The following is a 16,970-nucleotide window of genomic DNA, read 5'->3' as shown; positions in this document are numbered from 1 at the left end:
GGAGACTGTCCTGTCAGTCACACAGCCTACAGAGAGGCAGACCTGTCAGTCACACAGCCTACAGGGAGACTGTCCTGTCAGTCACACAGCCTACAGGGAGACTGTCCTGTCAGTCACACAGCCTACAGGGAGACTGTCCTGTCAGTCACACAGCCTACAGGGAGACTGTCCTGTCAGTCACACAGCCTACAGGGAGACTGTCCTGTCAGTCACACAGCCTACAGAGAGGCAGACCTGTCAGTCACACAGCCTACAGGGAGACTGTCCTGTCAGTCACACAGGCCTCTAAAACTATACTACTAGTTGATCGGTCACTGGGCGAACTGTACACAGTATAGGAAAAGCTGCTACAGTGAGAGGGAGAGACACAGACAGACCAGAAAGACAGGCAGTGATAAAGGAGGGATGGGTGGGTGCATTGCTTACAGCATGTACATGATGACCCCAATACTCCACACATCACACTGCTGACTGTACTCATGAGCATTGATCATCTCAGGAGCTGAAACAGAGAATGAGGACTGGTTTTAACAGGACTACTCTAATATGATGTGATCTTTGTGTGTAGGAGCTGAGCGTGTCAGTCTTACCCATGTAGATAGGAGTCCCACAGGTGGCTTTCAGCATGTTCTCACTGCCAACACCCCCCTTCTTCACTGACAACCCAAAGTCTGTCACCTGGGAGGAGAGAGCAGACAGCAGACACTGATACACACGCAGGCCTACAGCATGTATCCATCTCATATCAAATCCTTTCTTGTTGCTGTTATTTATCAGACAAAACAAGGTTTACTTGAAGAGCAGCAATAACTGGGTCTCTCTATGTTAGATGAATAACAAATATGAGCTGTACATGCTGTATGGTCTCATGTAGTAAATAATGGCAGGCAGGAGAAATACAACAGGAGAAAATATCCAGGAGAGATGACCTCCTCCTTACAGATAAAAGCCTTTTATACCGTGCCAGAACAACGCTGTCTTTCAGCAGTGTGTGTGTGATTTATGCTGCCGCCCTGCCTTGTTTGAGCCCGCGCTCCAGGTATCTGCTTTAGCCTGTGCGCCGTCAATGCACACAACATGCTGGGCCCAGGGGGTAATTTGTCTTAAAAGATGCTCTTGATTCACCCTTTTGTACGGCATGATATAAAGGGGAACCAAAGGGGGGTCTGTCATAATGAGGTAGCATTTAAAACCATTTAGGGGGAGTGGGAGAAAGAAAACACACCAGGAGCCTGTCCTTAAGTCCCTGCAAAGATTGTCTGGATGAGAAACAGCAGTGAAAGTTTTCCCGTTTGTGTCGCCGTCTCACCTTGATATTGATCATGTCATTATCAACACCATGATGATAGCTCTTCACTAGAATGTTCTCCAGTTTCAGGTCTCGGTGAACTATGTCTGAAATACGAAAATTAAACCACCTTTACTATGAGAAGAACCAACCATAATGGCTTTCAAAAGGTCTTTAGCAGAGAGGATGGTTAAAAGCAGTTAAAGGCTAAATCTACAATGAGTAATTGTCCCCCACGATGAAATCGGGGAAGGGACTGTGGATCTGTCTCAGTCCGTCCGTACGCCATCTCAGACTGTACTGGATGATTATGACTAAACTTGGGTGAATGATGTGTCTTACCATAGAGATCCAGCATTTACAAAATGACACTGATTGGCTCAAGGCGGGAGCTATAGTAATTAACTGAAATGTGAGTCATACCAGAGAGGAAGAGGCGAAGCGAGAGGGATAAGTGGACCCAAAATCTGTCTTCTCCAACAGGTGGTGTTTAAAAAAAGAAAATGCTCACCAAGTAAGAAGTTTTTGTATGGAGGTCAATGAGTGTCAAATTCTGTGACAAAAAATGGAATGGCTTTTTTGCTATGTGTGGCTTATTTGATCTAATATACGTTTTGTTATGCTTAGGTTGTTGCAAATGTACGGATATAAGTAGGACACATGACATCCCTGCATCATTCGTGGGGAACGATATGTTTAGTGTTGCCTTGTTTTCAACAGGTGACATCTCCACAACCTTAATCAATCATGGATGTCATCGAGCATTCCACTGGGAATGAGTTTGATTCACTGAGAAAGAGAGGGGTTCTGCCCCAGCTGATGTCCCAGAGATTGTGACAAAAACAGCTACTTTATCCTCAGGAAAACCATGAGCGCCTTTCTAAATTCAAGCAATCCCTATGACAAATCTCTAGATATCAGCCTCCTTTTAAAAATGGTGAGCCACAAAGTATCAGTGGTCATTACAGGAGATGTGCAGAATTGAGCGGAGGATTCGGAGACGTTTGAGAGAGTTATAAAGGTTAGATTAGATGTTGCTGCTAGACCAACTTGATGGGATGGAAAATAAAGTGTCTGCACACATATTAGTTTGAGAAGTTCTCTCCCCTGGAGTCTTAAAGTTCGACTCTGTTAAAGTCATTTTGTGAGAGGGGCGGAGCATGCTGACCTCTAATATATTGTTTCCTCTGCTCGAATGTTCATGTAGATTGAGCTCAGGAAGATATGGACTGAATAAAAAGACTCTGGGGTGCGCAACAGTGGATGAACCTCTATATCTATATAGTAACAACAGCATGGTGAAGAACTTATAGTACAATGAACAAATGGTTCACAAAATCCATAGTAATATTCCATGGGACCAAATGAATCGTTCTATGCAAAATAAATGTATCATATCAATGTCTTTACTAAACAATTTGTCATATTTCCTTTTCAAGAAGTAATGAATGTGCATGCTGCTTATATATGGTTAAAGGACAATTCCTCCACCTTTTTACCCCATATTCATCATCTCCAGCACCAAGCAAGTGTGTACATATCTGAAAACAGCACGGTTATATTTCTTTCTACAAAACGTAGTGGTGCACCGTTTTCATATATGTACACACTGCTATTGAGCTGGAGACAATGAAAATGTGGTTGAAAAGTGGTGGAATTGCCCTTTAAGGCACTACCTGTGACAGTCACTGCTAACCTTTAACATCACATCCCCACTGGTATCATTAGTCGCCATAGAAGTGCCGCACGACAGCGCAGAGGGACTCTTAGTGTGAAAACACACCTATTAATCTGTATTCCTCCCCAGCTCGTTGTAAATGAGTCATTAGCCCCATGTAATGGTGTCTCATTGCCAAGCAACGTCCTAAATTACCTCTAACTAGAGATTTCACCATCAGGAGGGGGGAAAAGCAGCATCTTCAAATAAACCCCTCAGACTCAATTAAAAGGGTTACCATTTTTGCCTGACAGTTGTTCATTATTATCTCATTATTAGAATAAGCCAGGTTCTATAATGACTGGGAGCCATAACGTGGTATCATCTCCCTGATTATCACATGTCAATGAGGCCAAAGCAATTTGACTCGTTTGAGTACGATGTGACCGTGATATCACCAATTTGACTCGTTTGAGTACGATGTGACCGTGATATCACCAATTTGACTCGTTTGAGTACGATGTGACCGTGATATCACCAATTTGACTCGTTTGAGTACGATGTGACCGTGATATCACCAATTTGACTCGTTTGAGTACGATGTGACCGTGATATCACCAATTTGACTCGTTTGAGTACGATGTGACCGTGATATCACCAATTTGACTCGTTTGAGTACGATGTGACCGTGATATCACCAATTTGAACATTGTCCCCGCACACAATTTACTCATACAACACATTGTCTGTACTGTTTGCATTAATGTTGGAATGATTTAATCAGTGCACCTAGATTAGTTTGTTATGTTTCATAAAGGTCAAAGAAGGCATAGTCTGATATTCTGCCTCTTACCCTTCCTTTATTGTGTCTTGAAATAAAGTTTCACCGTGTAAAATGTTCAAATGTAGATCCTTGTAATGATGTGAAACCTATAACTTTAGTCAGTCATATTACCCTTCTTATGCAGGTAGACGATGGCCTCAGCCAGGCTGTTGATGATGTGCTTGGTCTCCTCCTCTGTGAAGCGTGTGTTCTTCTGAAGGAGCTCCTTCAGCTCCGCTCCCTCCCTCACACAGCTCAGTAACCAGATACATCCTCTGGACACAAAGCACAGCACACAGACTGATAATGGCCCCCACAAATAGATCTGACCGGCCTCGCTCTCATTCATGGTGCTTATGCAATCGTCTGCACGCACACTTCTGAGATATTGACTCCATTACTTCTAAGAAAGCATCCCTTACCTTTTGTGTTTCAAAGACTTCTTCCAGATGTATTATGTGTGCATGGTTCACACGTTTCAGGATGCTCACTTCCCGTTCCAACAGTTTGACACCTGAACTTCCAGCCTGCATGGAGGGAAGAAGCTGAGTGAGTGCACTGAGGTGTGGGGCTGTTCTAGTAGCCATTAGACTGACTTTAGTGTCTCTTTTCACCACTGCAGTCAACAAGCTGCCCATGGGAAACACTAATGCACTCACCTTCTCTTTGTTCACCTTCTTAATAGCCCATTTCTTCCTTGTCTCATTGTGGGTGGCTTCACAGACGACCCCAAAGCTACCTTGACCTAATTTCCTCCCAAATGAGTATATTTGCTATGGGGATAACAGAGGAACCATTAACAGAAAGGCAACTCACATCTGCTCTGTCAACTCAGTAAAACCATTCACAAGGAAATTTACCCTCAGCTTATGGGCTTGTTTGAGTATACGAGCTCGGATTTATTTCCCTGCTTCTATTGCAACATTATCTCAAGACCTGAATCCTAAAGTGGACCTTAATTTTCGAGCACTCAAAAAAGGAAAGTTTGCCAGTCTCTGGAGTTGCAGAATATAGTATTTCTAATCAAGTTACAAATGATTAAGTTGCTGCCGCAGTTCATTCAATCTCAGGTCTAATTAACTTGATCATTATCTCTGCGCATGCAAGGCTGAGCACTGCCTGCTGCAGATTTGGCAAAGAGAGCAGCCGAAGCCCCGAGAGAGGGGGTGGAATCAGGAGCAAACTGGTGCAGATGGAGGCAGTATAGAGGTCAGCCGGGGAGGGGTAGAGGGTGGTACTAGTGCCCCAGGGCAAGGGGGGGGGGTGGTATCTGGGAATAAACATGGATGTGGTCTCTACCTACCTGGAGGTCAGCCTCATCCTCCATACGGGTGTGGGGCACCTTCCTCTCTGCACTGCTCACACGGGCAGTGTTCCACTGAGAAGCCATTTTCATGCCAGCTCCACAAACATCTACAGATGAGGAGCTTTATAGCTGGGTGAAGCGCACACACACACGCAGCACAACACAGGGAAGGAACGGAAGGCAGACTGAGATTACCCCTTCTGGGTGCATCCAGGCATACAGTCTAATCACACTACAGCTAACAATCATACAACAATGTACATTTTTACAGGATTATTTCAGCAGAGAAATAGGATTTTGCTCAGTTGATGTCCAACTGTTGTTTAACATCATTATTATTACTGTGACGTGGAATGGAATTTTGGCTTATGGTTATTAGTCAGCCAAATGACTTTGGTCACCGATCCAATAGTGTTCTCTTCCGCTCCTGACGGCATGTGTTGCCGTGCTGCAGGGAGGGGGGCATTGCCTAGGCAACCAAAGACTTGTTTGCTACAACACTTTTCTTGTTTCAGCAAGGAGCAACAAAGTTACATCACATTGTTAAGAATCCATGTTACCGCAGAAACCGACTCAACCGCACGAATGCCCGGCCGCCCTGTCTTCAATCAGCTGTTCGTTCCACACACAAAAAAATATAAAATAAATGTAAACGGTTATTTTATTTAAATTACGGTTTTCATCCATAACTGTTGGTTATGCAGTAATTGTGCCAGCCCTAATCACTATATAGGTCAGGGATGGGCAACTCCTGTCCTCTGGGGCCGGAGTCTGACGTGACGTCTGCTGGTTCTCTTTTGTCTAGCACTTAATTGCACACAGATACACCTGGGCAGTTTAACTCACATGACCTTAGGAGCCAGTCAGTTGGAGGGCGCCTCAGTAGGAGGCCTGACACTGTCACTGTGGCGACAGCTTTGCTACTTAAGGTAACTCAGATTCTTTCTCCCCCACTGTTTAGACCAGAGCAAGCTGCCGCAACACAGAACCCCAAAATGCTAAAGAGCACCTGGCAGATTTTTTTTATTAAGAGGATTAAAGTTGGGAAATGGTTAGGTGAGACACTTGACATTGAGAAAAGTAAAGGGTTCATTCCGTTTCCCCCTTATAGTACGCAATAAGATGCCTATTCAGACTTTTCATTTCACATGATAGCATTCTAATACGTTATAGAAGTGAGTTACTGTGGTGTACAATAATAGGCCTACTCTTTTAATCCATCCCAGGTAAAATAAATAGTATTATGAATCCCCTAATCATCAGTCATACTATGATACAATTGTAAAAATGTATTATTCCCAAATTAAATTTTGATAATGGTAACAATTATCTTCTTTGTTAAATCACAGAACACAACCATATATATATTTCCCCCTGTCAATTAGTGTTTAAGATAAACTACTTCGAAATGGAGACACCATCTCCAGCGTTCAAATTTGCACACTTTGCCTACCTTTGTCTATTCACCATTGATTTCTGATCAAACCGGTGTCGGAAGACAGGTTCATATTATTAACACTAAGCACAATTTACTTAGCTTGAAAAACGCTCTCCAAAGCCAAATTAAATGTAAAGCAATTATCAAGTGATGACTGGGAGCGTTGGAGTGGATCCGCCACACGGACGCCAATTAATTATTAACTGGGAAGCGGTGTCTTTAACCTCTTCACTCTGACGCATTATCTTATCCCTGACAGGGCTCTCATAACAGGCCTGTCTCTCCCATTACCACCCGTCTATTTGCTAGTCAAAACCATTGTGACAGCTTCTGGAAATCCCAATCACCTCAATCACAGCTCATTTGTGGGAGAGGGAGGCATGTGATGAGTGTATCACAGGGAAGGACCGGCGTCTTGCTCTGCAGGTGCCTTAGAGAGGGTGTGCCCGCCTGACAGCCCGCCCAGTGGGGAGGAAATGAGATATCAGGGTCAGGTCAGGGAGATGTCTGACCTTAAAATAGGTCACTACAGATCCACAGGTCTTGGATTGCTTTAAGCCAGAGGGGCCTTACAGTACTATCACATTCTTGGTTTAGCCAATCTCCCAATCATGTTTGAGTGATCTGCTAATAGTCTCATGAGAAGGATATTACTGTAATGGATTCTAAAAGAAACCTTACATGAGTGATATGTCAGCTTTCAGACTGATTGAACACAATGTACTGTACAGACTGGCTAAATTGAGAACATGCGTTAGATCTATTAGTAAGAGCTGCCATAACGGCTCCATAAAAGATAGGCCCACATAACTGAATTTGATTGTAAGCATTTCCAAAATATCAGAATTACTGCACTTGCTGTGGAATTGAGAATCTGAACAAACCATATACATGTATTACTCAGTACTAAAGCCTCTAATGGGGTAGTCAAGCCTGTGAATATTGTTTTAACCATAGGGCTTGACGGACATTAATTAAAATGTGAATTAGCATGACGAATCGTATAGACAGAAGAGGCACGACTGCACTCAAAACTAATCAACAGCTCACTGAAACACTATTGGCACTTATGAAGCCCCAAATTACATATTTAGAGGCAAAATAATCTGGATTAGACAAACTACATCTTTGCGTTAGCAGCTGCCTTCCTGCATTGAATCAGCGCCAGCAAAAGTGCCATGTATTGCATAGGCCTAGCATGTATGTGAATGACAACAAGACAACGCAGACTGTACTTACCAACCTGGAGCAGCCTCAAAGTGTTCCATGTTTACTGCTTCTCACAGCCCATCAGACCTGAACACAAAAAAAATAGGCTTATGCTGTTATAATACACATTTAATCATCACTCAGTTATTTTACACTTCAAATAAGTTTCATCTTTCGAAGTTTATTCGCCACGTACACAGGATACAACAGGTGTAAAACAGTACAGTGAAATTCTTACCTTGAGAGCTCTTTCCCAACAATGCAGTGATAATACACTGCTCAAAAAAATAAAGGGAACACTAAAATAACACATCCTAGATCTGAATGAATGAAATATTCTTATTAAATACTTTTTTCTTTACATAGTTGAATGTGCTGACAACAAAATCACACAAAAATTATCAATGGAAATCAAATGTATCAACCCATGGAGGTCTGGATTTGGACTCACACTCAAAATTAAAGTGGAAAACCACACTACAGGCTGATCCAACTTTGATGTAATGTCCTTAAAACAAGTCAAAATGAGGCTCAGTAGTGTGTGTGGCCTCCACGTGCCTGTATGACCTCCCTACAACGCCTGGGCATGCTCCTGATGAGGTGGCGGATGGTCTCCTGAGGGATCTCCTCCCAGACCTGGACTAAAGCATCCGCCAACTCCTGGACAGTCTGTGGTGCAACGTGGCGTTGGTGGATGGAGCGAGACATGATGTCCCAGATGTGCTCAATTGGATTCAGGTCTGGGGAACGGGCGGGCCAGTCCATAGCATCAATGCCTTCCTCTTGCAGGAACTGCTGACACACTCCAGCCACATGAGGTCTAGCATTGTCTTGCATTAGGAGGAACCCAGGGCCAACCGCACCAGCATATGGTCTCACAAGGGGTCTGAGGATCTCATCTCGGTACCTAATGGCAGTCAGGCTACCTCTGGCGAGCACATGGAGGGCTGTGCGGCCCCCCAAAGAAATGCCACCCCACACCATGACTGACCCACCGCCAAACCGGTCATGCTGGAGGATGTTACAGGCAGCAGAACGTTCTCCACGGCATCTCCAGACTCTGTCATGTCTGTCACGTGCTCAGTGTGAACCTGCTTTCATCTGTGAAGAGCACAGGGCACCAGTGGCGAATTTGCCAATCTTGGTGTTCTCTGGCAAATGCCAAACGTCCTGCACGGTGTTGGGCTGTAAGCACAACCCCCACCTGTGGACGTCGGGCCCTCATACCACCCTCATGGAGTCTGTTTCTGACCGTTTGAGCAGACACATGCACATTTGTGGCCTGCTGGAGGTCATTTTGCAGGGCTCTGGCAGTGCTCCTCCTTGCACAAAGGCGGAGGTAGCGGTCCTGCTGCTGGGTTGTTGCCCTACGGCCTCCTCCACGTCTCCTGATGTACTGGCCTGTCTCCTGGTAGCGCCTCCATGCTCTGGACACTACGCTGACAGACACAGCAAACCTTCTTGCCACAGCTCGCATTGATGTACCATTCTGGATGAGCTGCACTACCTGAGCCACTTGTGTGGGTTGTAGACTCCGTCTCATGCTACCACTAGAGTGAAAGCACCGCCAGCATTCAAAAGTGACCAAAACATCAGCCAGGAAGCATAGGAACTGAGAAGTGGTCTGTGGTCACCACCTGCAGAACCACTCCTTTATTGGGGGTGTCTTGCTAATTGCCTATAATTTCCACCTGTTGTCTATTCCATTTGCACAACAGCATGTGAAATTTATTGTGAATCAGTGTTGCTTCCTAAGTGGACAGTTTGATTTCACAGCAGTGTGATTGACTTGGAGTTACATTGTGTTGTTTAAGTGTTCCCTTTATTTTTTTGAGCAGTGTATTATAGATAATAAAATAAAAAGTAAAAATTTAAAAATCACACAAAAACTACAATGTGTTAAAGAAACACGAGAATGCAAGTATATACAGGTCAGTGCCAGTACCTTTTTCAATGTGCAGATGTACTGGAATAGTTGAGGTGGGTTTATACATAAAAAGTGACTGGTAGTAGGAATATATAAATACTTATGGTAATATACTAGTGGATGCAATAGCAAAGAGCACATAGTATAGGTTAGCCTATTAGAAATGGGGGTTTTGAATGGGGGAAACAAACTTCTTACATCATTTCCGATGTGATTGATATCCTGCTTTGTGTGTACCTTTTTACTAGTGTACTAGCCTAACAGACTGAATAGAGGTTGGTCTCCACAACCTTCTAAAACAGCATCATCATAGGCTTGGTTCACACACAGAAATACAGTAGAATATATTAACACGTAGGCTATCCTACCAGACAGGAAGCACATGCTTCTGCATGCTCGCCAGATCTCAGTAGAAAGTAATTATGGCAGATCGATTGATGACATTCTATCTCTCTGCTTTTTCAATCCTCTCAAACATAACTGTCAGAACCCCATTAGAGTTTATTTACTGATTGTTTGTGGATGGAAATGCACATTGTTTCCCTTGACTGCAAGGGAGATGCAGTGTTTCAGCTTGGAATGCAAATTAAAATGTGACATTGGAATGATGCCTGGACACACAAAGATAATTCCGGACCAGATAGAGGTCTCCTCTATCTCGCTCTCCACCCCTCCATCTCTTTCTTCTGTCTTCGACATGCACTGCCATCGCACTTTCATGGTCTGTGTGGCAACAGAAAGGTGTAGGCCTAAATAAAATCGATAGTTTTGATTCTTCCACAATTTTTACACTGTAATAAACAAGAAAAAATGCCAGTTTTGCAGTTAGGCTCCTAATCATTTTCATTCAGATGAAAGGGGAGCAGTGCCTGAACTGTCTGTCCAGCCTACATGTTGTTTTCTTCTATAGGTGTAAATATGCTAAATAATTATGTTTGTTGAAGGTGAAAGTACAGCTCAAAAAGTAGGCAGACTATGAACAGGTGTTGCTTTGTAGCCACATCACAGCTAATTAAAACCTTGGATAAGCGCACACACACACACACACACACACACACACCATGTGTGTATGCAATTAAAATGTAGACAGCAATCTTCCTTCCTTCAGCCAAAATATTTCATTCTCCTCATCTGCAACTTAATTATTTATTGACAGCTGGCTTTGATGACAAATGATAAACTTCACAGTACTAATGAAGCATGGAATTACATTACCTGATGAGGGAAGGCTTTGCATGTCTAGAATGACAATACTGAGGCAGTCTAGTTCACTGAATTATGGGATGAATAACATTATATAGACAGATTTAACTGATTGATGAGCAAATCACATTTCCTTTGTCAATGCCATGAGACTGTCAAACTAAGGACTTTTTAAGTTAATTCAAAAAAAGAATAGTCTTGAGTCGGTCACAAGCTCTCCTTGGTTACAATTGACTTCCTCTAAAAAGGTATGCCTTTGTGCAGTACAGTATCTGTGCTGAGTGTGTTTATTGTTGAGAACTGTGCCTGGCGGAGTAATCAGTCTGAACTGAAGGAACCATGGACCTGTCTTTGCCAAGCTGAACATTCAGACATCCAATATCTGCTTAAAATCGTATCCATCATACTGAATTACCTGACAGCTTCAATTGATGGGCACTTGAAAGAAATGTAAGGTGCCTTTAGTTCCTCCCCTCTGCAGCCATAAGTATGTAGCACCCTGTAAACAAGCCACTTAGTGGGCCTTCCAAGAATTCCTTTTGTCTTCTCAGGTCATGTCTGATACAGTGCCTTCAGAAAGTATTCATACCTCTTGACTTATTCCACATTTTCTTGTGTTACAGCCTGAATTCAAAATTGATTCAATTGATTTTTTTCCTCTCCCATAATGACAAAGTGAAAACATGTTTTTAGAAATTTTAGCTAAAATATTGAAAATGAAATATCTTATTTACCTAAGTACATTATATACACCCCTGAGTCAATATATGTTAGAATCACCTTTGGCAGCGATTACAGCTGTGAGTCTTTCTGGGTAAGTCTAAGAGCGTTGCACACCTGGATTGTACTATATTTGCCCATTATTCTTTTCAAAACTCTTCAAGCTCTGTCAAATTGGTTGTTGATCATTGCTAGACAGCCCTTTTCAAGTCTTGCCATAGATTTTCAAGCAGATTAAAGTCAAAACTGTAACTCGGACACTCCGAAACATTCACTGTCTTCTTGGTAAGCAACTCCAGCGTAGATTTGTCCTTTTGTTTTAGGTTATTGTCCTGCTGAAAGGTGAGTTTGTTTCCCAGTGTCTGGTGGAAAGCTGACTCAACCAGGTTCTCCTCTAGGATTTTGATTGTGCTTAGCTCCATTCCGTTAATTTTGTTATCCTGAAAAACGAATTCAGTCCTTAACGATTACAAGCATACCCATAACATGATGCAGCCACCACTATGCTTGAAAATATGGAGAGTGGTACTTAGTAATGTGTAGTATTGGATTTGACCGAAACATAACACTTTGTATTCAGGGCAAAAAGTTAATTGCTTCTCCATATTTTAACAGTATTACTTTAGTGCCTTATTGCACTCTCAGCTGAGGCAATTTTACACACATAAATACACGCAGAACAGGTAGCCTACATTCAATATAATACATGAGTTGAATCAAAACATGTTTTACACATGAGTTAATGTTTGGAGTCTTCACAGATTGTGTGACATAAAACACCACCTTTCTTTCCTTACATTAATGTCAGTGTTATTTGTCATTTTTAAGCATTTAACAATTTAATTAGAACATTGAACTTAAACCCTGTACGAATCATGAATCTTGGAGAACTCGGAAAATGCAATGCAAGTATGCCTACGTAACATTTCATTATGTTTCACCGTGAAGACAGTTATAGGTCTATGCCTTTGCAAAATCGAATGCTTCTAACTGAACTTTTCTAACCAAAAGAGTCACCTTACAGGCCTACTGTCATTAACGGATAGCCAGCCTTTCTGTTGGCTGGATTGGATGCGCATTGGTGTCTAGCTGTAGGCTAGTGATATTGTCGACCATCAGCAGCTGATCCGGGAAAGAAAACAAATATTGATAGAAAATAAAAGGTAAAAAAAATGGTCTACTAATTCTGGCCAAGGATGGCATGGAGAACACCAGTACCCGCGCGGACCTGAAAAACAACACAATGAGCGCTCTAAACAGCTGACTGACAAAAGCAAACAATGATAAATCAATGTTTAGATCTACTGCATTGGAATAAAGGCATAGGTCATTTTTTTAAATCTAGGACACATTGGAAAACAAATGGCAAAAATTAGGGAGCACCAGTGAAAATCTATGCGTAAATGAGCTCAGCTAAGGCCGAAATCCAGCAGTGCTGAGTGGACAGTGCCAAGCACATAGAAATATATTGGTTTAAACCATGACAGAGAGGTGGGGGTGTTCGTTTCATTTGGAAGCTTTTATTTTCATATTTACCACTGTAAAACCTATTTACCACTACATTTGAAACAAATAGTTGAATGATTAAATTTGCATTGTTTAGAGACCATCCCCCAAATTTGAATTTTGTTGCACTTAAGAGAGCTAACGTCTCAATGGGAGCTGAGCCACCCCTGGCTCCCCCGTAATTTACACCCTGTCTGTAACTGTTTAAATGTAACCATTGGACTCAAGGTGAAATCCCTGAGCGGTTTCTTTCCTCTCCGGCAACTGAGTTAGGAAGGATGCCTGTATCATTGTAGTGACTGGGTGTATTGATACACCATCCAGTGTAATTAATAACTTCACCACCATGCTCAAAGGGATATTCAATGTCTGCTTTTTTATAAATGTTTTTTGATCTACCAATAGGTGCCCTTCTTTGAAAGGCATTGGAAAACCTCCCTGGTCTTTGTGGTTGAATCTGTTTGAAATTCACTGCTCGACTGAATTTCGCACACAGAATGAGTCCATGCAACTTATTATGTGACTTAAGCAAATTTTTACTCTTGAAAACATTTAGGCTTGCCATTACAAGGGGGTTGAATAGTTATTGATTCAATACATTTCAGCTTTCCATTTGATTCATTTGTAAACACCTAAAAAAAAACATTATTCCACTTTGCCATTATAGGGTATTGTGCGTAGGCCAGTGACAAACAACTGAAAGTGTCTACAGGCCGGTGGCACATGCTTTACACAGGGGAACCTGAATATCAATTTGCCTTGCATGCTCAGAGGACTCTACATGTTGCTAGGAGATAAGGCTCAACAAATTCAGAAGCAATTCTTATTGGTTTAATCACAATATTGGCTAACCTCTGTATAACACTAGCCCAAGCTATAGGAACTGAACGAAGGCATCTTGAAAAAGATATATTCCAGATTCTCAAATGACGTCTCAAAGAGAAACATCTCAGAATGTAAACACCGCAAATTAATCTTTGCAAAACACCAACTAGGCCTAATAGCTAAGTTTAAACGTCAGTCATTCATAATTCTTCAGCAAGAAAAGATGCCAGAAGGCCTCAAACTATCCATGCAATAGGAATCAAAGGATGATAACAAAATGGAAATTAATTAGTTGGCTTTCTGAAGACTTCGGGAGGGATATACTCACCCGCAAGGATGGTGATCTTATCAAAGGGTGTCTGATATCATGTTGGTGCATTTCATTAAACCATACGTTAGAAGAACTAGGCTATGTGCTGTACTGTGTCACAGGCAGTTAACTCTACTGGACTTAACGTGTTATATTGGACTGTTTGTAGTTGCAGAAAATCATCTGACAACGCCATCCAGGTCCATCTATCATTATCACTGTATGTGTACAGTATTCAGTGACTTTTTTGACCTGAATGCCAAAACATTCAGGAGATAAAGGTACTCAAAATTACCCAAAAATACCCATTTTGTATACCCCACCATACCACGAGACATCCATGTCTTCATCACCAGAAAAAATAAACGGTTGAATTTGACATCATTTAAAAGCTTACAAAACAGAGTTCTCAAACTATTTTATTATTTATTGAAAATAAAAATCATGTAATGTTTAAGCATTTAACATCAATTATCAAAAAATTTGTAAACTCTTAGCCATTCTCCTATTTGTTAAAAAAATAATTGGTAAATAGGTTTGACAGTGGTAAATATGAAAATAAAAGCTTCCAAATGAAACGAACACCCCCACCTCTCTGTCATGCTTTAAACCAATATATTTCTATGTGCTTGGCACTGTCCACTCAGTACTGCTGGATTTCGGCCTTAGCTGAGCGCCTTTACGCATAGATTGTCACTGGTACTTCCTCATTTTTGCCATTTTTTTCCCCAATGCGTCACTGATAAAAATATCCTATGCCTTTATTCCAATGCATGTAAAACTCAGATTTAAAAAAAATATTATATTTGCATTTGTTTTAGCTTAGACCCTACTTCACATCATCAGAGTTTATTGTGTTGTGCCCAGCATTGGTTGAAACACAATATGCTCTTGAATACAGGGTGTGTCATTTCAATCTTAGAAATATAATTAATAGAATGGACCTATCCCTTCAGACCATTGCAAGTCGGCTGGTACACCATTGAAATTAAAATGTCATTTACATTTTTACTTTAATTACTATCACAAACATGACCGCCGGTTCACCCACTGTCGATTGTCAACTTAAATGGTCATTTCTATTCTAAATGTATATGATTTCAATAGGTTTCTTATGGACGATTGACAGTAAAATTGTAAACATATTCCCATTCAAGTCAATATTCTCTGATGTGTGGACCACCAACAATCTTTGTGGTACCATTTGAGAGTTGAAAATTCAAATGTATTCCCATTTTAGTACATTTACCCACCCTGTATTCAAGAGCAAGTTGTGTCTCAACCGATGGCGGGCACAACACCAAAACCTTAGATTATGTAAAATAGGGGCTTAGCTACAACATATGTGAACATATGTGTTTTAAGATCATTTACATTAAAAAAAAGGTTTTTCAAAAATCATAAAAATAATCATTAAGATTTTTTGTTTTACCAGAAATTATAAAATAGTTTGACAACTCTGTTTGTAAGCTTTTAAATTATAGAAAATCTCAACTGTTTATCTTTTCCAGTGATTAAACATGGATGTCTCATGGTATGGTGGGGTATGTAAAATGGGTCAACTTTGAGCACCTTTATCTTTTGAATGTTATGGCATTCAGGTCGAAAATGTCCCTTTCTGAGCACTTCTACAACGGGCACATATTTATGGATGGTTTCATTCAAACCAAATGGGGTGCTGTCAAAAGTGACTGAATTCAAATGTATTTACACTATGGACAGCACCAGTGCCATATATTAAGAGTTGGGCCAGGTTTTAGAACGGCCGCCATGTTAGCGCCTTTATTCTGAAAATTGGTGATGTACCAATAGGAGAGAGACTCCGATAAATCCCTACGTCATGACCCGCTGTAAACAAGCAAAACAGAGCAGCGAATTTAACAGACGTTTTTATTGATTAGCATTCGGGAAGTCCGTACTGTGTTGTGGTGTCAACAAATTGCATACACAGTATGCTTTCACTGCACATCTTCATAGGTTTTGAAAACTATTAGAAATAAACAGTACAATGCGGAAGCGTCAATTGTCACTTAGCAGCGGCTATGGAGGAGAAAGTTACGCTTGCTGAACGTTCAGACAGAAACCGCATTCATTGTCCCAACTCTCTAAATACAGTATGACTCTGGACAGCACTATCCTCTGTAGGCGGTGGGCCGAAGCATCGGATCTGCTTTAGTTTTGGAGATGATCGCCTTCTGGCGAGGGAGGAGATTTAAAAAAACATTGCGTATTTCATCTGAACACATTTCCGTTTGTTGGCCATGTTAATTCTTGCAATTGTTTTCAAAATACGTACTTTTATATTCGTTAGCTGGACAGGCAAACGCTACCAAGTACTAAACAGTAAATCAATCAAAACTATTCCTATCCAGGTACCATCTCTGCTGATCACGTCTGCCAATCATGTTCTCTGTACCTAAGATACATAAACACAGCTGGTGACAGCTCAGAGATCTCTGTCCGACAAACTGCTATCAAGTTTTTAAATATTTGTAATCTATTTAGTTATAGAAACATGATACCATCAATGTAAAATAACTCCCAACTTTACTTAACCTTAGCAATGTAGCTAGCTAGCTAAAATAAGCAGACCTGTTGCTAGTTGGCAGCAGTAGATATTGTAGCTTTATCACTAGCATGTCATTCTGGGACAGGGTGCTTTAGCTATCATTATTCCAAGTAATAATTTAAGACTACAATACTTGTCCCATATATTTTTGTAAAACTAATAGAGTCATCAAGGCAGGACTCCCAAAAA

The 16,970-nt window shown here is 41.4% G+C and overlaps 1 protein-coding gene across 1 annotated transcript in view; it reads right to left on the bottom strand.

Moving 5' to 3' along the window:
* The window catches only part of LOC120024799 (serine/threonine-protein kinase 33-like), a 48,291-nt gene extending 40,511 nt beyond the window's left edge, over window positions 1-7,780 (bottom strand). The window contains 10 exon segments of the mRNA XM_038969127.1: window positions 243-250; window positions 427-502; window positions 591-678; window positions 1,310-1,395; window positions 3,901-4,006; window positions 4,008-4,043; window positions 4,191-4,295; window positions 4,428-4,541; window positions 5,072-5,181; window positions 7,756-7,780. Of these exon segments, the coding sequence (XP_038825055.1) occupies window positions 243-250; window positions 427-502; window positions 591-678; window positions 1,310-1,395; window positions 3,901-4,006; window positions 4,008-4,043; window positions 4,191-4,295; window positions 4,428-4,541; window positions 5,072-5,181; window positions 7,756-7,780 (754 nt within the window).
* Window positions 7,781-16,970: the final 9,190 nt, after the last annotated feature.

The sequence above is a fragment of the Salvelinus namaycush genome, chromosome 30 (genome assembly GCF_016432855.1).
Source record: "Salvelinus namaycush isolate Seneca chromosome 30, SaNama_1.0, whole genome shotgun sequence".
Lineage (NCBI taxonomy): Eukaryota > Metazoa > Chordata > Actinopteri > Salmoniformes > Salmonidae > Salvelinus > Salvelinus namaycush.
Note: the sequence above shows the minus strand (reverse complement) of the source record. Positions and strands in the feature narration are given on the sequence as shown.